Raw genomic sequence first — 26,863 nt, forward strand, 5'->3', positions numbered from 1 at the left:
ACATGGCTCAACAAAGGCCATGCACACCTGGTCACTCAGGGGCTTTTTAAAGCTTGTCCTCAGCCTGCAGTTGAGTTGTAGTGGCCACTTGCTGAGCTGAAGTGGCCTTGGACTTCTCCCACATTCATGCACCATACTTTCAGACTCTGCATCTTAGCCCTTGGGTTTTTGTTTTGTTTGTTTGTTTGTTTGTTTGCGAAAGAGCATAAGCCCTTCAAAAGGGCATTTGGGAGTATGTGGACCCAGACCCCCTCTACCTGACCTCAGAGCACCCTCAGATAGCCTGATCCCTGGTCCTCAGCAGTCCTGACGAGCCTTCTCGGATGCCCAACAACACTGAGGCCATTAGTGTCTCACCGCCGAGAATTATGTTTGTTATACAAAGAACCTTGTCAGCATGTGAGAGGGTGACATGGAAAGTGTCTGAGGAGCACGAAACACCACAGAATGGCTTCTTTTGGAATATGAACATGCCCGTTAGGTAGCCTTCTAACTGCTCTCAACTTTCAAGATCTAGTAACACAGTGGCAAAGCGTAGGCCTTCACAAATTTAAAATATGAGTTGGGCCTCCTGACCCAGGAAAACCTGTCTGTCACTGCTTTGGGGTCTTACGAAGCTCCTGGAGGGACTTGCCATGCAGTGAGAAGTTCCTGCCTTCTCTGTGGGGCACTGTGATCATGTTACTGTCATCCACTGGAGACCATCCTTGTACCAACTTCCACCCTCGTCTTCCATTGCAAAGACAACCTGGTATCTTATGTTTTCTCTATTCCTCAGAAAAGGAAAAAGGAAAGAAAAAAAAAAAAAAAACTTTGCTCAACTCTGATTCCCAATCCAGCTCCTGATTTCTTTCCTCCACTTTGTTGCTAATACTGGGAAGAATTCTCTACACTGGGCGTGCTTCACTTCCTCACTTCCCACTCATTCCACAACTCTCTGGAATCTGCCTTTTACCCTCCCCCCAACATTCTCTTGAAGTTCACCAGTAATTTCCTTAACGTGTAGTATAATGACCCTATGGAAATGTCTGTGGGATTGACACTGCTAACTGGCCCTCTGCTGGAAGCCCCTTTCTCCCTGGCTTTGGCAGCACCACCCTCTCCGGGTTCTTCTCCTCCCTTCCTGAGCACTCCTACAGGTCTCATTTCCAAGCATTCTTTTTCCTCTCTTGATCCTGAAATATACACTTCCCTGAAGGTGCTGCCTTTGGCTTTCTGATTTTTCTTCTCACTCTGAGCCACCTTGTCCACTTCTTCGGCTGCAACTATCACCTCTGTGCCAAAGACCCTCAAGTCTATGGCTCGTGTTCTAGCTCTGGCCTTGTTCTTGAACTCCAGACCCAGACTTCCAATTGTCTGCTGGATGTCCCCACATGAACTCCAGCCCCTAACTCAGGATGCCCAGAATCACTCAAACCCCCACGCCCATCTCACCCCCATTTCCACCCAAACCACTCTTCTTTCCATGTTCTAAGTATTATCCTAGGTCAGTCACAAGCTAGAAGCCCCAGTTATCATCAGTGCCTCCTTTACCAAATCCTGGTGACCAGTAACCAACATCTCCTGAGCTCCTGTTCAGGGCCAGGATCTAGCTAAGTGGTTTGCAGGCATGATTTCATCATCTCAGCAAACCTATGAGGTAGGCATTCATTTCCCCTCCATTTCACAGATAAGAAACTGAGGCTAGGGATTAAATCACATGTCCACAGTCACCCAGCTAGCATGTGACCAATCCAGGACCTGGACAGAACTCTGTCTGACTCCTAAGCACTAAACTCTGCTCTGAATGTATTTTTTTCCTCATATCTCTCAAGCAAGTCTCTTCTTCACCAGAAAGGAGTGTGAGGCAGTAAAAAGGAGCATAGACTTTGAGTCAGATGGATCTGAGTTTGAATCCCAGCTTACTAACCGTGGAGCCTGGGGCCCAGTCATCTGCCCCCTTTGAGCTTTAGTGTCTTCCTCAGCAAGTGGAGGTAGTATCCATCTTGCCGGGTTGTGGAGAGGATTCGAGGTGATGACCCTGGCCCAACGTAGACGCCCAGTAAATGGTGGCCCGCATTATCGGGATCATCCATCCCCGCTGCTTCTGACTGCTCAGCTCGTTGCCACAGCTCCTTGACTGACCTCATTACCTCTTGTCTTTTTCCTCCTTCAATCACTCTACATACTAGTCCCAGAGGGATCTTTCCAGACAAATCAGATCATATCATTTCCTTGCTCAAAAGCACTCAGGGGTTTCCAATTACCAATTGATTGAGATTGAAAACATCTGGCCCCAAACCACTGTCCAATGGCATTATGCACATGTACACATGTGTGCACACACACACACAGAGACATCTTTGTGGATGTAACGCCCCCAGGTTGCACTGCAATGTATACACTGCCCTTTCTCAGCCTCTCCCCTATATACTCTGAGTGCCCCTCTCCCACACACACATATTTGACCTCCTCTACCATGGAAACCTCGCTTGTCCTCTCCACTCCCTACCATCCCAGGGAAACAAATCACTCCCTCTTCAGCTCCTCCCCAACATTTCACATAAACTTCACTCATTTCCAGGCACTTATGACTTTGCCTCACATGGCAGCTATTTATAGGCAGGCCATGACCCTGTGGTCTCATGCACCCTCTATTTCTACTTCTCATTGCTGCCTTTGCCCCATGGGATCCTAATTGCTCATTTATGTGTTGTCTACTCCACTAGCCAAAGCTGTGCAAGGGCAGGGGCTGTGTCTGCCTCAATGTCTAGAATAGCTGTGCCTAGAACTCCCTGATACTTGATGAATGAATGAACTTTCAATTCCTCTCTATTCCCTGAGAGCAATGTCATCATGCACTTGTGCACACAATGCCAGGTTCGTCTTTGTGTCTTCACAGCATCTAACACAAGTCATGGCCCAAAATAGATGCCCAGTACATATTTTTTGAATCGCTAAATTGCATTTCTTCCTGTGCATTTAGAATTCCATTGGAAAGCCAACCCCCTCCCTCTTTTCAAATTCTGTCCATTGCAGGTAAAGAGCAAAATGGGGAGGGCTTGTTGACTGAGCCCCACAGAATGTCTACAGAATGGTGATTGGTTCCCATGCCTGGGGCTCCCCACATGTGATTGCAATGTCTGCCCCCCACCTTCCTCAATGGGTAACACACCCAGGATCCTCACAAATAACTTTCAAAGCCAGCTCCTGACTACCCCAGCAGTTCGCTTCTGGGATTCTCTGACTTGTTTGGCCTTTTGTGCTAAAGACTAAACAGAGGTTTTCATTAGGAAGGTACAAAAAAGTCTGAGCAGCCACCCACCCTCAACAGACCATGAGTTTCCTGGGGCAGAGGCCTCAGCTTATTTATCTCCATATTTCATGCACCTAAGTGCAATCAGCAGGTGCTCACTAGATGATGATCTACGCGACATGTAGATCAAGATGGTGGACAGGAAAACACCGCCAAATGACTTGATCCTGCTTCTCCTACGACGGAAATATTTGAAAACTCAGGAATCAGATTTTTTTCCTATTCATGCCACAAACCACCATACCTGCAGCTACACACAGCACCAGCCTCACATTTGAATTTGCCATTAAATTTGCCAGTAGCTTTGAAAAATCTCTCTTGACCCAGTCCATTTCTGTCTCCTGTAATGCATCTAATGCGACCTCATTTCTTCCTGCTAAAATAGCAGCCTAAAAGCATTAAGAGTTAATTCTACATAATTCATTTCTTCAATACTTCAGATTTCTGCTATGTTTCTAAAAGCTACAATTTCATCCAATTTAAAAATTCTTCCAGCCGTAACTTGGCCCTTCTCTTCCCACGTCTAACTTATTCTCAGGCCATGTAACCCAGAAAATCATCTCTTAGGGAACATTATAAGAATTAAGAAACAGTCAAGTTAAGAGTAAAACTTCAAGTGTTCAGGCTGAACGCCTTGCTCAGGTTTACACGATGGGTACATGAGATAGGGGGAACCGAACAGATGGAGAGATGAGAAGAACAGGAAGTGCGGGGCCCTGGGCCCACAACAGCAGGAGGAAACCATCTCCCCTCCCCTCAAATACTTTTCTTTGCAGAAAATGAGAATTTTTTTTTTTTTAAAAAACCTCGCCTTCTATACATAGTAAAAAGCCTGCAAATTCACCTCTCTAGAAACACAATGTTAGGCAGACCAAGCACCAGGTGGCGGAGAGAAATGGCTGGCATTGTGGGATAATCTTTCAGTTTCTAGAGGAGGTCTGAGGCATGATAACTAAAATTACAGAGCTGCTTTCAGGTCAGAAAACGAAGTACAAAGTGTGGTTCTTTTTTTTTTTTTTTTTTTAAGACAGAGTCTCGCTCTGTTGCCCAGGCTGGGGTGCAATGGCGCAATCTCAGCTCAGCTCACTGCAACCTCCACCTCCTGGGTTCAAGCAATTCTCGTAGCTCAGCCTCCCAAGTAGCTGAGATTACAGGCATGCACCACCATGCCTGGCTAATTTTTTTCTTTTTGGTAGAGATCAGGTTTTGCCATGTTGGCCAGGCTGGTCTCAAACTCCTGACCTCAGGTGATCCACCCGCCTCAGCCTCCCAAAGTGCCGGGATTACAGGCATGAGCCATGGCACCCGGCCTCAACGTGTGGTTCTTAAGGTGACAAGGTAGTTTCCAAATGGCCTTTTTTACCCCTTTCTGTGTAACACTTGCTACCCTGGCCAAACACTGCATTCCCATGTGACGGGAGAAAGGAATTCCAATGCCATGAATTCAGGAGTGATGGATGGAGTGCAGTGCTCTTGTGTTTTTACGTGGCTACGAGGCACTGCTGCTGGGTTTCCTAGTTCTTTTGACCTAGATTTTCTGCTTCCTCCCTTGCCCCCTCAGCACACACGTACCCACATGTCCTTAGTGACACCAGCAGTCACATTTGATGTTAGAAACTATAAAGTTTTCTGTTCTCAGCAATCTCAAACTCAAATATGGGACACACTTTTATTTCTTCAGAATAAATGACTAAATTCAAAACATACACACATAATGCTTTAAAGAACGTATAAACCCTTCCATGTCCTATTCAGAGCTGGAGGCCTCCCTCATAAGAATACCACATTTGATGGAATTGTATTTTTTTGAAAAAAGTCTACACTTTCTGAAGGACTTTCAGGTACCAGGGCTCATTTGATCCTCACATCAGCTCTGTGAGGTGCTAGGTGGCTATTATTATCTCCATTTTTCAAATGGCTGATTGACTTGGCCAATATCACATATCTAGTGATGGAGCCAAGCTAGAAACCAGGTCTCGTTCCCAACTCACAACACTGTCCCCTTCCTTCTACCTTGGAGTGATGTTAGAAATAGGTCATCATCTCCGCTCAAGCACTTAGTTCTTTCCATTATCTTCCCATCTTCTTTTCTGGGAGAAAGAAGCCCAAGGGCCCCGTGACTTCAACTCCACCCACTTTCTGATGACTCTGAAACCCCAAGCCCCAACCTCAGCCTCTCTCCTGGGTCCAGACTGACATATCCAGCTGCTCCCTGAGCTTTTCTTCTTAGTTGAAGAATTCAACTCACAATCACCCGCATGCAATCTGAAGCCCATGAGCCCTTTCTCAGCCCTGCCTCCTCTCATGTATCTTCTATTTCTGTAAAGCCATCACCACCTACTCAGTCTCCCAAGCCAGAAATCCAGCGGCATCCCGGAGTCCTCTTCTCCCTTAGCTTCCAAGATTGGTCAAGAAGTCCTGCCTGTTTGCTTCCTGAATTTCTCTAAAATATATCCTCACCTCTTCTTAGCCTAGGCCCTATCATCTCTTGCCTGGAGGCCTGTGCTCATCTTCCTACAGTTTTTCTGCCGACTTTAGCCTTGCAATCTATCTTCACATTCTGATCTCTGATACAGAGCTCTGTCGCTCTCTCGCTCTCTCTTAATTAGAGACAGAGTCTCTCTTTCTTAATTAGAGAAGAGTCTCTCTCTGTTGTCCAGGCTGTAGTACAGCCACTCCTGGGCTCACACCCTCCTCCCGCTTCAGCCTCCTGAGTAGCTGGGACTACAGGTGTACTTCCATCAGGCCTTGCTAAGTTTTATTTTTATTTTTGTAGAGACAAGGTCTCGCTTTGTTGCCCAGGCTGGTCTCAAACTCCTGGGCTCAAGTGATCGTCCGCTTGGGCCTCCCAGAGTGCTGGGATTACAGGCATGAGCCATCGCACCCAGCCAGAGCTCTTTCTGAACTCTAATTCTCACTGTTACTTCCCTGCTGAAAATCCTTTAAGGGCTCCCCCTACATTTCAAGATATTCACAGTCTACATTCCAGCCACCTGGAGGCATTTCATTCCCAGAACACACCACACCTCCTCAGAGCTGAAGGAGGAAGTCCCTTGCCATCTGACTTGGCCTTAGTAACTCCTTTCGTTGCCAAGGCAAGTGGTCTCTTCTCTACATATGGATGCCTTTTCTACCTATTTCTGCTTTCTTCTTTATCATTACAGTTCTATCAGTTAAGATATTTTCAGGAGCAAGAAACATAAACTAAAAATGGCTTAAACAATAACAAAGACTTGTAATTTCTCAAAGTCCAGAAGTAGGAAGGCTCCTGGGTATCATCTAATTCAGTGGTTCAGTGACATTATCAGAGTTCTTTCCATCTTTTGCTCTGCTATCCTTATTTAGAATTATTGTTCTAGTCTCTATCATAGACTTAAAAAAATTTTTTTTTGAGAGAGTCTTGCTCTGTTGCCCAGGCTGGAGTGCAGTGGCAAGATCACGGTTCACTGCAACCTCGCCTCCTGGGTTCAAGCAATTCTCCTGCCTCAGCCTCCCGAGTAGCTGGGATTGCAGGCACGTGCCACCAGGCCCGGCTACTTTTTGTATTTTTAGTAGAGACGGCATTTCACCATGATGGACAGGCTGGTCTCAAACTCCTGGCCTCAAGTGATCTATGTGCCTCGGCCTCTCAAAGTGCTGGGATTACAGGCATGAGCCACCACACCTGGCCTCAGACTTTCAAAACATTCTCAGTGGCGGTGCCAAATATTTGTCTTTTAATGGTGAATCTCATTTTTTGAGAAATCAGAAGCCACGTGCAGTCAAGTCTGGTGAGTAATATGAGTAACTGAGGTAGACAATAACATTTGGGGTCACAGTCAGAGGCAGGCCACAGAGTAACAAGACAGAACTTTTGGTTTTGCTTGGGATCTGGCTCTAAAAGCAAGTTCAGAAAAGGCATCCCAAGTATCTTGGGTTCCAGCCAAATATCTGTGAAATACACAGCATGTGAACACAAAGAGTTACTGTTTCCAAAGCTGGCCCCACTGGGATGTTTAAGTTTTAATCTGCCTGTTTAAAAAACAACAACAAATTAAATTTTTGAAAAGTTTCCTGGGCCTGGTGGCTCACGCCTGTAATCCCAGCACTTTGGGAGGCCAAGGCAGGTGGATCACTAGGTCAAAGGATCAAGACAATCCCGGCCAATACGGTAAAACCCCGTCTCTCCTAAAAATACGAAAAATTAGCCAGGTGTGGTGGCGCATGCCTGTAATCCCAGCTACTCAGGAGGCTGGGGCAGGGGGATTGCTTGAACCCGGGAGGTGGAGGTTGCAGTGAGCCGAGATCCCGCCACTGCACTCCAGCCTGGCGACAGAGCAAGACTCCGTCTCAAAAAAACAAAAAACAACAACAAAAAAAAGAGAAAAGTTTCCTGGTTACCTGGAAGAGAAAAAAAATACACCATGGAGTAACCATTCTTCCTTCCCACCATCTGCTGAGATGAGGAACTTAAGGTGCTACCTGGGACAAATGAATTTCCAAAATAGAAAAAGGGATTCAGAGAAGTCCCTGAGTGCTGAGTTTGGGAGCCCAAGCCACAGTGGGGTGACATGAGTGGACGGCACAAGTGGACAGAAATAACTTGGGGTCAGGAGAAGCTGACTCCAAAGGTAAACCCACGGCTCCTCCACAGGCCTGGGGTAAATCCTAGAACAGCTGTTGAGTTCTTTCAACTTATTAACATATTTTCCTCTAAGTCCAAAAGGGCCTTCTTTGCCTTGCGGCCCCTTTCTCTTGTTTTTTGGTGTCCTCCCTCCAATATCTTTGTCTTTCCTTTTCTTCCCTGTAGATTTTAAGTAACCAAGAGGAGTGGTTTAAGGCGGAGCTTGGGAGCCAGGAAGGATATGTGCCCAAGAATTTCATAGACATCCAGTTTCCCGAGTAAGTATCTGCAGCCTGCTGAGATGGGCCTACCCACACACACTCCTCTTACGTTTCCAGCAATCACTAGAGTTATCCATGGGAACCCAAGACATTGTCAAAAATGGCTGCCTCTGGAGCTCCCTCCGGAGAGCCTCCAGAGCATGCAGCTGAAGGCCAGGGCAGGAGGAAGCCTTTGCATTTCATTTCATTCCCTTTTGATGTTTACACCATGTGCATGTATTGTGATTTTAAGTTGTTCTTAACTTTTTTTTTTTTTTTTTGGGAGTCGGGGTCTCACTCTGTCACCCAGGCTGGAGTGCGGTGACTCCATCACCACTCACTGCAGCCTAAAACTCCTGGGCTCAAGCCATCCTCTCACCTCAGCCTCCCAAGTAGCTGGGATTACAGGCACATGCCACCACACCGGGCTAGTTTTTGTATTTTTAGTAGAGACAGGGTTTTACCATGTTGGCCAGGCTGGTCCCAAACTCCTGACCTCAGGTGATCTGCCGCCTCAGCCTCCCAAAGTGCTGGGATTACAGGCGTGAGCCACCATGCCTAGCCTATTTTAAGTTTTGGGGTTTTTTTGGTTTTTTTATTTATTTGTTTATTTGTTTTGAGACGGAGTCTTGCTCTGTTGCCCAGGCTGGAGTGCAGTGGCATGATCTCGGCTCATTGCAATTCTCCTGCCTCAGCCTCCCTAGTAGCTAGGATTACAGGTGCATGCCACCACACCCAGCTAACTTTTGTATTTTTAGTAGAGATGGGGTTTCGCCATGATGGACAGGCTGGTCTCAGACTCTTGACCTCAGGTGATCCACCCGCCTCGGCCTCCCAAAGTGCTGTGATTACAGGTGTGAGCCACCGCACCTGACCTATTTTAAGTTTTTATAAAATGAGTTTGTAAACTCAAATTATCTATAGTGATTTCAATCACAGCATTCCCCAGAATTCCAAAGGGGACGCTATTGGCCACCCTACTTTGAGAGCTGCTCTCCTAAGCGCTTCTCTGTGACCTCCTAATCCTAACCATCCTCACCAGGCTCTCACCCTTCACTCGGTGGGTGGACAGACACTCCCTGCCTTCAGTAAAGCATGCTCACCCCAATGAGAGAAGTCAGCGGGGGGAAGGGGAAATTCTCTTCCTAAAGAGGAAATGAAAAATTGAGATTGGGCTTCGTTTGTCTCAAGAATTGACCACAAGGGTTAGATAGAAATCTAATCTTGCCTCAGAACCAGGGTCTAGCTCAAAGAGCAAAAGTTTGTTAGAAAACCACAGTAGTATTGGTGACTCCAGCAAGGTGCAAGAGCACCAGTCATGGTAAACCTGAACTGACCACCAAACCAAGAGAATGACCACTGACCTTGACGGAACCCTTGATGCTGCCCAGGAATCTGCTAGGTGACCTCTGCATACCCCACCTGCTCCTCAAACCTTCAGCCCTTCCCTGCATCACTCTTAGCCCGTGACCTTGATTCCAGGTTCTCTGGAACAGTGAAAGCCACCAGAAGTGAAGCTCCCAGATCCCCCTCCCCCACCACATCCACCTGCCTCCTGCAAGTGTGCTCAAACAGTCGGCCTTTCCTGCAGCTGGCTGGAAGGAACTGTCACTGCTTCTAGCAGAAATTCTCCTCTCTCTCTCCCACATCAGCCTCCTTTCCCTCTCTGCTGGATCATTCCTGTCAGCAAACACACACGCTGCAATTTCTTCCAACTTACCAAAACACAAACAAACAAAACCAAACCCAGAGGCCAGGTGGGTTTTGTGGTGGCTGATACCTGTAATCCCAGTCTTTTGAGAGGCTGAGGGAGGAGGATCACTTGTGGCTAGGAGTTTGAGACCAGCCGGGGCAACATAACGAGACCCATCTCTACAAAAAATTTTTTTAAATTAGCTGGACGTGGTGGCGTGCACCTATAGTCCCAGCTGCTTGGGAGGCTGAGGCAGGAGGATCACTTGAGCCTGGGAGTTCAAGGCTGTGGTGGGCTGTGATTACATCACTGCACTCCAGCCTGGGCAGCAGAGAGAGACTCTGTTTCAAAGGAAAAAAAAAATTTAAATAAAGAAAGAAAGAAAGAAAACTCTTAATCCCAAATCCCCTTCCACTTGCCACTCCATCTCTTCAAAAGGAGTGTGTGTATTTGCTACTTCCAACTCCTCATCTCCTGACCCTTCCCGCCAGGCTCCCCATGGGCTGTAGCTCCCAGGGGTCATCTCAGCATGACCTGCCCTGGGGATCCCCCTCCCACTGGAACACCTTTTTCATTTTGGCTTCAGGACGTCCTTCCTCCGGTTGTCCTCCCACTGCCCTGGCTTCTTGTCCTCAGTCTCTTGTGTTGGTTCCACCCACTCCCCAGTCCCCTGTAGGTTTAGAGTGTCTCCTTTTCAGTGAGGTCTTTCTCATCACCATACCTTACATTAATCTCCCACCCCCAGCGCCCCATCTCTCCTCTCAGTTTTCATGTTCTCCACAGCACTTACCATCATCTGGCACACTGCAGATCTTAATTATTTTGTTCTTTTCTGTGTGTCCCCCTCGACTAGAACATAAGCTCCCTGAGAGCAGGGGTGCATGTCTGTTCTGCCCACTACTGTGTCCCCAGTGCCCAGGATGGGGCCCAGCACAGTACTAGATGTTCAGTAAAGCTGTTGAATGAATGAATGACTGAATGAATGAATGAATGAATGAATATGAATGAATATGTATTATTGAGACCGTGACCACTCATGTCTAATATGCAATGTGTGGTGATTTTTACAAATCTTGAAAGAAGCCCCCTATCAGATTGCAGTCAGAGGACAAATGTGTATTTCCTAAATCCCCTTCACTTCTAAAATGTTTCCTTTGCAATATGGCTGCTGTGGTGCATACTCCATTCCTTTTCCCATCCCCATTACATTTCCCACACACGGCAGTGGTGTGTGTGGTGGCCTCTTGTTTAGCCCTGTAGAGTTGTGTGGCAAATACTCAGGCAGAATCTCCAGCCCACCAGAAACTGCTGCTTTCAGCCCCCTCAGAGCACAGCCAACCTTCCCCCTCAGTCCCGGAGGGGGACTCAGTCTCCAATAAGTACATCCTTCCTGCTACCCATGTCTCAGGTTCCCAAATTCTAGAAAGCACAGAGAACTGCTTACAAAGGAATCCAAAGCCAAGGCCTGACGGGCTTTTATCATAAAGGAACATGCGTATGAGACTTCTGGTGACAGCAATTAGAGCAGCCACCTTGAAGCAATGTGACACAGTCCCACCTTTGGCCGCTGAGTGATTGCAGACACTCATTTTGCTTGTCTGTGGTGGAGAGAGGTCTCTGGCCTCCTGCCTTGAGGCTGCAGCCACAGCTTGCCTGGCCCTGTGTAAGTGTTTGACCTATTTCATACATGCCACGCTGTGTGCCGCTGTACCTCCAGGGGCTGCCACCCTGACCGTTCTGCTGAAAGAGCAATTTCTCCTGTTTCTTCTTTTCCACAGTAAAGATTATTTCCCAGCCTGGATTTTTGGGGCAGGCCCAGGATCTGGTTGTATAGACGCCGCTCTCTGGCGGCTGCCAGCCTTGCTCATTTCCAAGCGTGTACGCTGGACTCCCTAGGAACACTGCAGCCTCTGCCAGGCACACTGAGCAAAGCCCCCTTGCGCTCCGTGCCAGCCTAGGTAACGTGACGCCCTGGGCTGTAACTCTCCTTTAATGCCCAGGGAGGAACCTCTAGGCCACTGAGGCCTCAGTGCAGGCATGAGCACCCCAGGCCCTGCTCATCCGGCTGCACCTGGTTGGCTCCAGTGCCTCAAGCCTTCCCTTCCCTCCCCGGTGCATCCTCCGTCCCCGCAGCTCTGGTCTGTCTCTTCCGCAGCTGCCGGCAGGCGGCTGCTTCCTGCAGCGAGTCACTCCCACACTGCCCCATTTTGGTGCAGCAACACATGTCCATGATTCGTTTCCCAGGCTGGAGAGAGGCTTCTCCTGGAGAGAAGGAACAAAGAGGGTGAACCAAGGGGAATGCTCCCTCGCCTTTCCTGAAAGCTGCCTGGAGCACTGGTTTGATTTCAAACAACACTGGGCCCCTCTTTGGTCTCTCTCTGCTCCCTACTGTACAGAGTCCCCAGCCTCTTTTCCCTCTGGGTCACCTCTTCTCCACGTCTCCTTCCTGTCACTGCTGTGTCTCATCCTGATCCTCTTGTTTGATCTCGCCCCCACAGATGGTTTCACGAAGGCCTCTCTCGACACCAGGCAGAGAACTTACTCATGGGCAAGGAGGTTGGTTTCTTCATCATCCGGGCCAGCCAGAGCTCCCCAGGGGACTTCTCCATCTCTGTCAGGTACTGACCATTCCTGACACTGTCTTGGCCCTTCTCGGCCTGTTAACCTCACAGAATGCTGAAGCCATGAAGGGACCTCTGGAATATGACCCAATGGTCAGAAGCATGGTGGCCTACGGGCCAAGCATGGCAGCAGCTTCACAACCTGCTGCTCCCAGCGCCTTCCCAAAACACGCACACACTACTCTTTAGAACACTGGTGTGTGTTCGAAATTATTTCTACGCCCATCTGCCTCCCCTTCCAGCCCAGGTGCTTCTGGAAGGGCAGGATTTTCCTCTACTTCATCTTTATGGCTTCAACAGTGTCTTGCACAAAATAGAGACACTCAGTGAGTATTTGTGGAAGGAAGGAGGGGTAGGAGGAGGAGAACTCCCACTTGTCCAGATCCATCTGGGGGTTTAAATCTTAACCTTTTCTTTTATGATTGATGCATATCTGAAGAAGAGTCAGGGAAAAATAGAAATCTCAAGTCATTGCTTTAGGATATACAGGGGCGGAAAAGTTGTGGCACCTTTCTTCGCCCATCAGAGCAGTCACAGCTGACACTCCTACAAGACAGGTTAACAAGAGGAGAGTGGACACATTTATTTAATCAAAGACTTGTGTGACACAGAAGCCTTCAGAAATGAAGACCCAAGACCCAAGGAAAGCCATCTATTTTTATGCTTAGGTTCAACAAAGGATATACAGCCCTGTAGAAATGGGATTGGACAAAGGGGATTTGATATAAGGTAACAGACTGAGGTGGGAAACTGAACAAAGCCTGTCCCAAGTCTTCTTTTTTTTTTTTTTTGGAGACAGGGTCTTGATCTGTTGCCCAGGCTGGAGTGCAGTGACGCAATCATTGCTCACCACAGCCTCTGTGTCCCAGGCTCAAGCCATCTTCCCACCTCAGCCTCTCAAGTAGCTGGGGATACAGGTGCACACCACCACACCTGGCTAATATTTTTTTAACTTATTTCTTTGTAGAGGCTGGGTCTTACTGTGTTGCCTGGGCTGATCTCAAACTCCTGGCCTCGAGTAATCCTCCTGCCTTGGCCTCCCCCATAGTGACCCTTCTAGTCTCTCTGACCCACTGTGGGGAAGAGGAATTCTAATTTCTATGACTCACTCAGGGGGAGAAAGAGGAGCGGGAGACAGGAGGGCAGGAGAAGGCCAAAGGAAGACTTTGCTTCCAAGGCTGCTTCTGAAACCTTCCAATCTCCTTTGGTTCGAAGCACTCAGCATGCCAAGGGGTGTCGTTTTCTGAGCCCCAACAAATACAGGTATAGTTGTAGGCAGCTGAACAAAAAGAAAGGCTACTTCAACACAGTACAGTACAGCAAGACCGAAAACCACAGAACAGAGGGCCAGGAGTGGGGGAGGACTGTAACAGCAAAATCTCACTAAGGTGCGGCACCCCGTAGGAAGTGACTCAGTCCACGCGTAGACATTACACAGCCCCAAACTCAGAAGCCCAGTTCGGAACACACTGTGTGTGGTCAGCATGTTGGGGATCGCAAGTCACATATCAGACTTGACCACATGTGAAACTGCAAGAATATAATGCTGTTAGCAGATCAGGAGAAGTACAGTAAAACCTTACTGTCAAGTTATTGACAGGAAATACTGATCTGGTTTATTCAATATATTTTGAAAGGCATAAAGCTTTGTTTTAAGGACAGAAATCCAATCTCAAGTAATAAACTGTGGCCACTTTGCTATTTAGAAAGAATGGATATTTGAAAGGATAGGTAGGAAGGACTTAAAAATAACAGGTCAACAATTTGTATGCAAACATACCTTTAAAGTGATCTCTTTAGCATTGCCCTTGCAATCTTGCTTAAACTCTTAATTTTCCTCAATAAAAACTTTATTTTCATAGCTTGGAGAATGGTTAACTTTAGTTCAGGCCAATATTGATGTATCACAAATTCTAATTTTGTTAAGTCTTAATTAATGAAATTTCGCTCCATTAACATATATTACAAGTCAGGGTCGGGCGCGGTGGCTCATGCCTATAATCCCAGCACTTTGGGAGGCTGAGTTGGGAGGATTGCTTGAGCCAAGGAGTTGGAGACCAGCCGAGGCAACATAGCACGGCCTCATCTCTACTAAAAATAAAAAATTAACCCAGTGCAGTGGCGCATGCCTGTGGTGCCAACTACTTGGGAGGCTGAAGTGAAAGGATTGTTGGAGCCTGGGCGGTTGAGGCTGCAGTGAGCCAAGATCTATCACGCCACTGCACTCTAGCCTGGGTGACAGAGCAAGACCCTGCCTCAAGAGAAAAAAATTATTTACATATATTATATACATATATTATTAGAAAAAACAATTATACATATATTTAACGTGTGTATATATATTACAAGTCAAATCTATTTCTTAAGCCTCCCCTCTCTACCCCATCATAAACTTGACCAAGTAATTTGTTAGACTGAGGGGTATCTCTTGGGCCTTTGGTTTGCATGAAGATGACTCTGGCTTTTTCAGCTAGAAACTATGGTTTTTGTGGTTTTGTTGGTTTTTTGAGACAGACTCTCGCTCTGTCGCCCAGGCTGGGGTGCAGTGGCGCGATCTCAGCTCCCTGCAACCTCCGTCTCCCAGGTTCAAAGCGATTCTTGTGCCTTGGCCTCCCGAGTAGCTGGGACCATAGGTTCGCACCACCATGCCTGGCTAATTTGTGTGTGTGTGGTTTTTTTCAGTAGAGACGGGGTTTCGTCATGTTGGCCAGGCTGATCTTGAACTCCTGGCCTCATGTGATCTGCCCGCCTCAGCCTCCCAAAGTGCTAGGATTACAGGTGTGATCCACTGTGCCGGGACCCAGAACTACAGTTTATATTTCCTTTATTAAAGTGAGTTCTACAAAACAGTCAGCCTTGACTTCTACCAAAGTCTTCCCCTGATATTGAGGCAATGAAGCTTCTAGTTATGGCGACAATTACCGTAATCATTATCACGTCTTCTGCAGAAATGTAGTATAATATTTTCCAAAGCAAAATCATTGTTAATTATTTTTACATCTGTCATGGGCACAGATAATTAAGAGCTAATTGTAGTTCTATCACTCAGCATTTGTTAAGGGCCTAAAACACCAGATTTTGGAGTCCAGCGCCCTGAGTCGCATCCTTTCCTTTGTTCCTCTTCAGGCTTGAGACAATGGTCAGGCCATCCTCTCCTTGTAGACCCAGATGACCAGCTGCAACCCTCACACCCATCCTTACAGCTTATGAGAGTAAAAGCGTCAATGTTTCACACTCTGAGTTCTTTGAGGTGGTGGATGAAAAATTATAATATCACAAGAATATTTTCTCCTCCTCACCCGGATGTGAAAGATAATGACTTTGAGTTGATCCATGTTGTCTTAGAATGAAGAAAGTATCCGTTGGTGGCCAAAACCAAGGGGAAGACCACGCAGTGATTGCAATATGTTGATTACCACCCCAAATCAGTCAAGCAAGAGGTCACTTGTACAACCTTTGGCTTCACCCAGCTATGAGCAAATCCCAGCACATAAGATGAGATTGAGGGTCAGAATTTCCATCTCCTTCTTAACACAGATCCCTAAATCCATCCCTAAGAAACCTCCACTTACTCGCAGAGGTATCTTTACTCTCCAAGACCCTTTAAAATTCTTGACCTTTCTTTTACATCAGGCAATTGGCATCACTAGTGCCAGTTTATTTTTAGATATAAATGTATGTCTGTTTGAAAAATAAACTTTACATCCAAAAGAGAATGATTTGGCAATGAAGTAAAACTGGATCTATTGTTAAAGGCTCAGCCCAGCCTTCCTAGATGGATAAAATCCATTTTCTCTAGTCCTGGTTCGAATGTGTCCCATCACTTGTGAGTCCAGACTGGCAACAAAAGGTGCTGATCTAAAAGAAGTTATCGTCCGGTGGCAGGGTCTGGGGAAGGGGCGGCAGGCGCTGTGTCCTGCCACGAAGGTGGCAAGAAGAAGGCACTGAAACAGCCCAAGAAGCAGGCCAAGGAGATGGATGAGGAAGAGAAGGCTTTCAAGCAGGAACAAAAAGAGGAGCAGAAGAAACTCGAGGAGCTAAAAGCAAAGGCCTTGGGGAAGGGGCCCTTGGCCACAGGCGGAATTAAGAAATCTGGCAAAAAGTAAGCTGTTCCTTGTGCCTGAGGAGATGGTGACCCTTTATTTCATCCATATTTAAACCTCTCTATTCCCTCCTATAACATCTTTTGCCACCTATAGCTGGAATTAAGTGTTGTCTTGGAGCTGTTGTACATTTAAGAATAAACTTTTGTAAAAAAAAAAAAAAAAAAAAAATTTTACAGTGGCTCATCATCTCTTTAGTTGTTTTCACTAAGTCATTCCTACCATGACTGTGAATTTAAAGTAAAACCAACTCAGAATCTTGCCAGAATCTGCTCTTTGGTCCTTGTTTTACCCTAAACTTTGTATCACCTGAAATTAAACCAACTCGTTTGAAAGGGGGAAAAAAAAAAAAAAAAAAGAAGTTATCATGTTTACGTGGCGTGACAGGCCAAGCTCACTAGACTGGAGTCAGAGACTCAGGGTTCTGGCCTCAGCCCTCACTCAGCAGTGACCTTGACCAAACCCCTGCACCTCTCTGAGCCTCAGTGTCCTCATCTGTAAAATGGAGAAGTAAGGCTAAACAATCTCCAAGATCCTTGCCAATTAAAACTCTATCATTTTGCCGGGCGCAGTGCCTCACACCTGTAATCCCAGCACTTTGAGAGGCCGAGGCAGGTGGATCACCAGAGGTCTGGACTTCAAGACCAGCCTGACCAACATGGTGAAACCTCGTCTTTACTAAAGACTTGGTGGTGGGTGCCTGTAATCCCAGCTCCTCAGGAGGCTGAGACAGGAGAATCGCTTGAACCTGGGAGGCGGAGGTTGCGGTGAGCAGAGATCACACCACTGCACTCCAGCCTGGGCGACAGAGTGAGACTCCATCTCAAAAAAACAAACAAAAAACAAACAAACAAACAAAACTCTATATTTCATAAAAAGCTATTTCACCAAAAGCTGAAAACACTTTGTAACCTTATTTATGCAAAACATAAACCAAGATCAAGAGATCCTTATTACATAGAGAAAAAATGTGACATATTTCTTAGGCAAGATAGTAGCTTCTTACCTGCCAGTGCTAGCTTATGGGCTTAAAGGAGATGGTTCAAAGAATTTCTGGTAACAGAAAGATAATAGGAGCTTGAAATACCCCTGTTGACATCTTGCAAATAAACATTGTGAAAAGGTCTTTGATCTCTTAGTCGTTAAGTCACTTGGAACATGCTTTTCTTGTAAAAGGTTAGTTCCAGTGTCCAAAACAAATTTTAGCTCATCTGATTACCTTCTGCTGATGTAAATCCCGTCTAGCATAGCCTGTATCCTAAGTGGTCCGTCCTACAAAGTTCTTGCTGAAGCCTGACTGGGCTGGCCCACCTGCCCAGTGATGAGTGAGTCATCCATATCTACATCTCCTGCTCAAAGAGAACTCCACCATCCCAGATGCGAGCAGCCTGGAGGTGGTGACATTATCACCGTGTAACATACAATTTCGTTTTGCCTTGATCTCCAGGCATGAGGATGACGTTCAACACTTCAAGGTCATGCGAGACAACAAGGGTAATTACTTTCTGTGGACTGAGAAGTTTCCATCCCTAAATAAGCTGGTGGACTACTACAGGACAAATTCCATCTCCAGACAGAAGCAGATCTTCCTTAGAGACAGAACCCGAGAAGACCAGGTATGCTCCAGGTCCGATCGACCCCAATCTAGAGATTTTAGGCAGCCCGAGTTCTCACATGAACCACCAGGAAAAATGCATAGGATGGGTAGATGCTCTGAGTATACTGAAAGACAGAGCTCAGAGCTCTGAGGTCAGATCTCAACTTAACACTTCCTAGTTGTGTGACTTTGGAAAGTTCTCTGAGCCTCAGTTTCCTCATCCATAAAGTAGGGACAATGGTAATATCTACCTCCCAGAATGGCTGTGAAGGTTGGAGAAGATAATGTATCCCATGCCTCACGTCATTCCTCATCACACTGCACTCAACAAGCATCAGCTCTTACCACAGGTGCTGTTTTTTTGTTATTCATAGACATTGCTACACCAAAGTTTTCAACCTAGCTCAAGAGTTGCCCAAGGATGAAGGATTTGGGGGTGCTACAGACAGGGACATTAGGGAACAGCCTAGAGTTCAGGAGTTAAATCAGCATGTGGAGTTTTATGATGGGATTGGGGGTGGGGAGGACATGGGAGGAGAAAACTGCACTTGGAATTATTGCTGTTGCAACTGTTTGGAATACAGACTATTGCTTTAAAAGGAAATGCGTCAGACAGACCTGGTATGAAATCCTGCTTTAATCGCTTAGCTACCTGTATTACCTAGCCAAGTTAAGAAACCGTCTGAGTATCAGTTTTCTCATCTGTAGAATGGAGAGAACAGTAAAACCTCCCTCACTGGGCTGTTCTGAGGATTAAATGACAATACAGCTAAGCAGTACCAGAGTCTGGTCCATATTAAGCACTAAGAACATGTTAACTTGCCTCCCGTAAGTAAATTCACACATGCACACACTCACACACACACACACACACCAATTTATGAACTATTTTTCAAAGGAAATAACTTGGTTATAAGAGACAGGTATCATAGGAAGAAGCATTCACTAGAATAGCTGAAACCTAGGGACAGGTTATTTGAAAAGGTATTGAGACTGTGAAAGCAATGTGTGCTTTGGGGAAGTCAGGAAAATCCTCCTTTTTCAAGTCCCTCGTTGCTTTTAAGCCTGAGAAGTTACTGCCAAAGGAGAAAAGAAGTTACCACCAAATGCACACAGAAGTTCAGAAAGGAAAACAAAGGCTAGCCAAGACCTTGTGAATCACTCTAACCAGGAAACAGACAGAGGTATTAACTCACTAGGATGTGCATTCAGAGAAGCAATATAAAATTGCATTAAACGGGATTAAATGAGTTGATATTTGTAAAGCACTTAGAACAGTGCCTGATATATATGCTACCCCCAGGGTCCTACGTAATTGTTTGTTAAATGAAAATAACAGTACGGTATTTCTGATTTGTAAGGTTGTTGTAACATTAGGGAAAAAGGCCTTACTTCTTCCCCCACGCCCAGCCTGGCGGCAGGCCTGGTTCCCATGGTGTTGCAAGAATGTTGCTGTTTGGGTCTCTATCACCAGGCTATAAATGACAGTTCAAAATCATGCAAAGTCAACAGTGGAGCTTATCTGGAGGGTAGGATGTCCAGTGGTGTGGCAACATGTGATAAGAAGGGGTGGCATTGTATCAGTAAAATGGAATATTTCAGCTTGATTACACAGAGAAAAAACAAGCGCCCTAGAAATGGACTAAATGGCTACCAGGCAGAAAGTGTTAGTCTGTGAACCAGAGACCTGCACTCCTAAAACTGGGAGGATCTGAGAATGCAGAGGCCACTTTGGAAAATGTGAAGGTCTAAAGCATCAATTATCTTTTAGCTGCCCCCACCCCACCAGCTATTTCTTGGAGCCAGATGAGCAGGGTCCGGGAACAACTGCCGGAGGGTGGAGTAGGGCCAGAAGATCAGAGAGGAGGATGCATCTGCAGCATCTCTGTTCTCTCTCCCAGGGTCACCGGGGCAACAGCCTGGACCGGAGGTCACAGGGAGGCCCACACCTCAGTGGGGCTGTGGGAGAAGAAATCCGGCCTTCGATGAACCGGAAGCTGTCGGATCATCCCCCCACCCTTCCCCTGCAGCAGCACCAGCACCAGCCACAGCCTCCGCAATACGCCCCAGCGCCCCAGCAGCTGCAGCAGCCTCCACAGCAGCGGTATCTGCAGCACCACCATTTCCACCAGGTATCTGGAAAGAAGGCAGTGGGCACAGTACGGTGGAAAGGAGAACCTGCCTCCCCTCCAGGCCTGGCCCAGCCTCTTTAGGTCTCAGAGAGTTCATGATGAAGACCCTGGACCCCCCCAAATGGCAGAAATAGGGAAACTGCTCTTGGCAAAGACATCTCTGTGAATTAAATGGCTCCTGCCTGAACACACACACACACTCACACACTCTCACACACACTGTCACACACACACACTCACACTCACACACACACTTCCCCTGAGGACTCAGTAAACAATTGCTTCATTTTCCTATCAGCACAATTCCAAATCTATTCATGCCCCTTAGCCCATCTGGCTATCAGATCCACAAGAGAAAAAGACTTAATACCCACAACAGAGCCTTGTTTATTACTTATTTATCTCCCCCCCACCCTTGTTCCCGATGGGATTTCAGGTGGCTTACTGAGATGGACAATACGGCCAGATAACATCGCTCCTGAATTCCTTAGCAGGGCACACAAAGTCCTTTGTGAGCTGCCAGAATCTATTTCCCCAGCCTCGTCCCTGCTGCCTCCCCGCCAACTCCCCGTGCAAACACACATTCCAGCAACCCCCCACACTACCTTAGTTACCCGAATGGTCCATTGCGTTTCCTCTCATGCCTTTGTGGCATTTTATATGCTGATCCCTCTACCTGATGAGCCCCTCCCTGGGCAGTCCTACCCCTCCTTTAAGCTGGGGTTCAAGCATGACCTCCTCTGTGAAGCCTTCCTTGATTTCCCAGGCAGATACAGACATTTCTTCTCTCTGCTCACTTACCACTTAAATGTGCATGGTTCCCACTCTAAATGGAAGCTCCATGAAGCCAGAGACCTTCTCTTTCCAGCTATATTTCCCTTGTGTCTGCTACTGGAAACATGGTAGGTGCCTGATAAATATTTCTTGACTGAATAAATAAAACCCGCCTTTGCCTTCTTTGCCTTCAGCATCTAAGGTGCCTTTAGACCTTAGGTCTTCCTCAACATGGAGGGTTTATTGTCATTATCAGTAAGTATTCCTGGAATATACTGGCTGTGTGGATGGCATCTGAGCAAGGCACTGGAGGAACCGGTGGGAGATGTCCTGGCAGTGGGGTGACCGGTCTTCTGTTGTATGTTTCTAGGAACGCCGAGGAGGCAGCCTTGACATAAATGATGGGCACTGTGGCACCGGCTTGGGCAGTGAAATGAATGCAGCCCTCATGCATCGGAGACACACAGACCCAGTGCAGCTCCAGGCGGCAGGGGTATGGGAACTGTCCTTCTCTGGGATCCCTAGGGAAAGGCCCCGGGACAGAGCTCAGTGGAGGAGATGAGGCAGGAGAGACTCAAACCACACAGATCTGGCTGGGCATGGTGGCTCACACCTGTAATCCCAACACTTTGGGAGGCCGAGGCAGGTGGATCACCTGAGGTCAGGAGTTTGAGACCAGCCTGGCCAACATGGTGAAACCTCACGTCTACTAAAAATACAAAAATTAGCCAGGCATGGTGGCAGATGCCAGTAATCCCAGCTACTTGGGAGACTGAGGCAGGAGAATTGCTTGAACCCAGGAGGCGGAGGTTGCAGTGAGCCAAGATTGCGCTGTTGTACTCCATCCTGGGCAACAAGAGCGAAACTCCGTCTCAAAAAACAAAACAAAAAAAAAAACAAATGCACACACAGATCAAACGAGAGGTGATGGAATATTTGGGGAGGCCTGGGGCTGAGCCAGCACCGTCCAGTCTGTTGATCTCAGTCTGGTGCCAGGCCTTCCCTGTTCTCATAGTTCTTGGTTCTAGTTCTTTATCATCTTTATCATAGTCCTTTACCATTGCCTTTATCATTGCATCTTTTTTTTTGTTTTTTGAGACAGGGTCTTACTCTGTCTCCCAGGCTCGAGTACAGTGGCACAATCATGGCTCACTGCAGATTCAAACTCCTAGGCTCAAGCGATCCTCCTGCCTCCGCTTCCCAAGTAGCTAGGTGTATTATTTGTAGCGATAAGCTCTCGCTATATTGCCCAGGCTGGTCTGGAACTCCTGGGCTCAAGCAGTCCTCCTACCTCAGCCTCCCAAAGTGCTGGGATTACAGGCGTGAGCCACCGTGCCTGGCCTGTGATCCATCTTGACTCGTGACTTGATTGCCCTAACACCAAGGGCTGTTGTTTGGGGCATTTTGCCATTCTGTTTGTTACTCAAGATAAAAATACCACCTATTGATGTGGAGAGAGTGGTTCTCAGGGAGTCTATTGGGGCTTTGGACAATAACATCTGTTGGTAAAAGTCCTGGGTCTCCAGAGTGACGCTGGCGCGTTCTGGGAACTTCTTGCACAGGCCTGTGCATAGGTATCTGATTTAAATTGCAGCAGGGTAGCCGGGCACACCTGTAGTTCCAGCTACTTGGGAGGCCAAAGCAGGAGGACTGCTTGAGGCCAAGGGTTCAAAACAAGCCTGAGCAACATAACAAGACCCCATCTCTACAAAAAAAAATTTTTTAAGCTGCAGAGGGGTCAGCCTTCAGGGAATGTTGCTCTCAAAGACTTGGATGTGGTGGGAGGAGCCAGCAGACCCTCCCCTGCCTGCCCAGCCTACAGCTCAGCAGAGCCTCTTCTGTGCTTCCCCCAACAGCGAGTGCGGTGGGCCCGGGCGCTGTACGACTTTGAGGCCCTGGAGGATGACGAGCTGGGGTTCCACAGCGGGGAGGTGGTGGAGGTCCTGGATAGCTCCAACCCATCCTGGTGGACTGGCCGCCTGCATAACAAGCTGGGCCTCTTCCCTGCCAACTACGTGGCACCCATGACCCGATGAACCCTTCAGGGGACAGAAGCTTTTTGTCTGGAGCTGCCCACAAGAAAGAGGGCAAGGAAAAAAGGCTGGACTCCATGACTATATATACATACATCTATCTACGTCTGCCTGTGTACACACACAACTTTTTATACTAGTAATTTATTGGCAATTGGGCTGGTAATTAGTTGATGCAAAAGGGAACTCAGGTGGAGAATAATATTCACACTTGCTTTTCTGCCCCCCTCAGGGGTGTGTGGAAGGCAGTGGGGGAGTTGGGAGGGGGGCAGGGAAATGAAATGGAGTTTTGTCGTGGCCTTCAGCTGTCACTGCTTGCTCCTTGTCTTGGGAATTTTCACGGAGAACAGCTAAGCAGAGACCACACCTCGGCACTGGACACAGAACAACAGGGTGGGGTTGAACTTGGTGGGGCACGTTCTAGCTGACCTGCAAGCCCCGCTCACCTGGAGGGCTTGCAGGGCAGCTCTCCTCCTGTTCTCCAAGGGGTGGGCACTGCTGCATTAGGAATTAAGGTGCAGCCCAGTCCTGTGGGCAGCCAAGCGAGTCTGAGCAGGGATGTGGAGGCAGGACGGGGTTGGAGAGACCCTGCCTGTGCGAGGCTGGCCTCCTAGTCAACACCTAGCTGAGACATTTATCTCTGTTCAAATTAATATTCCTTGGGTCTTTCAAATGAATGTTCCAGTGTGAGGAGCCAAGTACTGGGAAATCGAGGGATTTTCCACAATCCCCAAGCAGCTTACTCAGTGGAACCTCTGTTTCCCCAGCTATGAAGGAAATAGCATCCTAGATTCCATAAAGTGCTTGAAGAAGCTCTAGCTGAGAATGCTGAATTTTAGAGTCATTGTTTTATGGTTACGAGGGTGTGTCTTCCAGGCTCTGCTCATTTTCCCTCTTGATTTTCTGTTTTGAAGATGCCTTGCCCAGTGGCATGGAAAGAAGCCCACTTGATAAGAGCCTGACTATGAATTGATTGACTAAACATGACCCCAGGTGGAAGCTGGCTTTGACACCAGCTTCCTGTTCAGTCTGACCACTGCTGTCCTCCCGCTGCCCAAGAGTTGCACCTGGAGCAAGGAACCCCACCATGGCTGTCCCTCTCCATCACCTCACACTAGAATCATGTGTCCAAGTGCTCACCCTGGAGGTGCGCAGCACAGGTCAGCCTGGCCAGGGGTGAAAGAGACACTGGAGAGGAAGCTCAGGGCCCTAGGGGAGGCCGGGTGCAAACCCTTTTTGCACCAAGGGCACTCGGAGTTTGTAGGTGTGGATGTGTACCCCTGCGGGTGTGCACATGTGTGCTTGCACGCACATATGTGTGCACTCCTGTGTGTATACATGTGTGCTTGTGTATGCATATGTGTGCATTCCTGCATGTGTGGACATGTGTGTGCATGCATCTGTGTGTCTGTGTGTGTGCTGACACAGGAAAGAGGGGTGAAAGTGTTAGTGAGGGAGCCTGGAAGTTTTCTCTTCCCTAGCCTCTCTTGCTCTAAGGAGGGATGAGGTTGGGGGCAGCCATTATTGAAGGTGATCAGAAAAGAAAGATTTTCTGACTCAGAAGTAACTGCCAGTGTAGCACAAGCAGTGTCCCTTGTGACTCTGATTCTACAGTTCTCTGATCCCCATGTTTCCTTTAGAGGAAAGAGGAAAAAAGGAACTCTGTGGTGGGTATCGGGAGGGAAAAGAAAATAGCCTGGTGGAGGCAGGAGGGAGTCGAGCGTGAGTAAGGAGCACCTGCAGCTTTTGGAAGTGAAAGCAGAGAGAGGGAAAGGTGGCTAAGACATCCAGGAGGATCAAGGGGCAGCGTGAGAGGCACAGGGGGAGGAAGGGGAGAGGGTGAGTGGGGCCAGGGAAGAGAGCAGTGTGGAGCTGGTGGGCAGACAGTGCAGGAGGAGGGCCAGGCAGTGGGGAGAGGAAGAATCAGAGCAGAGAAACCGCTGCTGCGGAAGGCAGGGAGCAAAGAAGCATAAGAAAAAGAACAGAAGAAAGAACAAAGGCAGAGAAGACCTCCTCAGCTATTTTGGTGCTAGGTAATGTGAAATGCTGCAGTAAATAAAAGCCGTAAGTAATGTGTGATTTTACAGTATTTACAAACCATATGCTTTAAACAGCCCACAAACTTCATCCAGTTGTCTGATGATGTGGGAGGACCAGCTCTAGTTAGACGGAGGTATATGATTCGATTCTAGTGGAGATTTTGTGCCTTGAAAGACTTCTCAAGAAAGCAGTAATAAAACAAAGTGTCCTTGTTTGGCCAGGCTGTGTCTGGTGTCTGCGTTGCATACACCTCAGGTAGAGAGTGAGAACGAGACCAAGGGGTGACAGGGGTCATTGGCCTGCAGGAGCTGACCCCATAGGCAGGCGGTATGAGCAGAGCTTTCAGAACCCCTGGAGCTCGGTGTTCTGTTCTAGCAAAAGCTACTGAAGAGTATTTTGTACTGAGATGCCAAAGCGTCTTTCCCTTGCTCATCAGCCTCCATTCAGAAGGAAGCGGGAAAGTCACCCAAACCACCCACAAGGAATGAGGGCTCTTAGCGGCCAGGTAAAGAGGACAAGAACCAAACTGTCCACATTATGAAGGGGAGGGGGAAGAGAGCTCAACCCCCCCCCAGCCTCTGGTGCTGCCAGGGGGAGCCCCTCCACATGTGTCCCCACAGGCCCTGGTTTCTACCTGACAGCATTTCAGCACCAGAGGAGGGTCCACCCAGTGCCTCTCACCAGCCACACAACCAGCAGCCAACAAACACATTGTCCCCGAGTTTGACTGCAACACTCTATGTGACTTGGGAGCTTGAAGCTTCCAGAGAAAAGCCAGTTCCTGTCGGACCAGTTGTTGGGTTTTCCTAACCACTTGCTGTACCTCGGGTGGCATTTCAAATATCTAGCACCTGCCACTGCCCACCCACTTTTGGATGGCCCTAGGGTAATCTAACCATGGTGCCTCTCAAAATTTAAAGTGCCTACGAATTGCCTGGGGATCGTGTTGAAATGCAGCTTCTGACTTTGTCCTGAATTTCTAACAAGCTACCGGGTGCTATTGCTAGGTCCACATGTTAAGGAGCAAAGGCAAAGAACTTAGCAGGGAGCACAACTCTAATTGGGCTCTTCTTCTGAGGATATTCGGCCATTTTTCTTCGCTGCTAATAAATAGGTCAATTTGGCTTTGGGACAGATGCAATTCAGAACTGTCATTATGATGTCATTCATATTTGGCTGCCCAGGTGACTTATTATTTTAGCATCCTTATCTCTAGAATTAAAAAAATGTAATGTGAGAGGAATTCAGATGAAATGCAAACAGGAATTTCCTATAATAATTACTATTTCCTAATAGTAATTATTGTAAACATCAGCAGAGATTGCAGAAGTTGTAAAAGCTTTGTCAGGAAATCTGTAGTCATAAAATTGACTCTGGTCAGATGTGGCCCTGGTTGAGGCAGGGGACTGTGCTCCCAGCTAACCTAAAACACAACAGCCCACACCCGGGACAGATTAGCATGGCCAAAATATTTGCTGTTTGCCTTGTCTAAGCCAACATTTCAGCCCGTCTATACCAAGGCAAGGGTGTGAGAAAAACCTTGATTGTCTCAATTCTTTTTAAAAAATGCCTCCTCAGTTCCTCCACTTTACTCCATCACCTTGGCCATGCCACTATCATCTCTCCCTTTGGGAACTGTCAGCTTTCATACCTTTCTCCCTGCATTCTCTCCCATAATCTGGTCCTCCACACAGATGCCAAAGCGATATTTG

General features: G+C 47.5%; 2 protein-coding genes across 10 annotated transcripts in view; both read left to right on the top strand.

Moving 5' to 3' along the window:
* Positions 1-25,369, top strand: part of GRAP2 (GRB2 related adaptor protein 2) — a 79,397-nt gene extending 54,028 nt beyond the window's left edge. For 7 of the 9 annotated variants that reach the window (XM_054543494.2, XM_063723094.1, XM_063723095.1 and 4 more), the window contains 6 exons: positions 8,085-8,176; positions 12,350-12,469; positions 18,023-18,191; positions 20,074-20,304; positions 21,449-21,571; positions 22,935-25,369. In XM_054543494.2, the coding sequence (XP_054399469.1) occupies positions 8,085-8,176; positions 12,350-12,469; positions 18,023-18,191; positions 20,074-20,304; positions 21,449-21,571; positions 22,935-23,114 (915 nt within the window). In that variant the 3' untranslated portion in view covers positions 23,115-25,369. Of the gene's footprint in view, positions 1-8,084; positions 8,177-12,349; positions 12,470-18,022; positions 18,192-20,073; positions 20,305-21,448; positions 21,572-22,934 lie in introns of those variants that run through there. The other 2 variants (XM_063723099.1, XM_024240106.3) reach the window with 2 other exon arrangements.
* Positions 16,330-16,746, top strand: TMA7B (translation machinery associated 7 homolog B; the record flags this gene model as incomplete). The annotated part of the gene is made up of 1 exon (XM_054543929.2): positions 16,330-16,746. A coding segment is annotated over one exon (249 nt), but the record flags the coding sequence as incomplete, so codon positions are not given.
* Positions 25,370-26,863: the final 1,494 nt, after the last annotated feature.

The sequence above is a fragment of the Pongo abelii genome, chromosome 23, assembly GCF_028885655.2.
Source record: "Pongo abelii isolate AG06213 chromosome 23, NHGRI_mPonAbe1-v2.0_pri, whole genome shotgun sequence".
Taxonomy (NCBI): Eukaryota; Metazoa; Chordata; class Mammalia; order Primates; family Hominidae; genus Pongo; species Pongo abelii.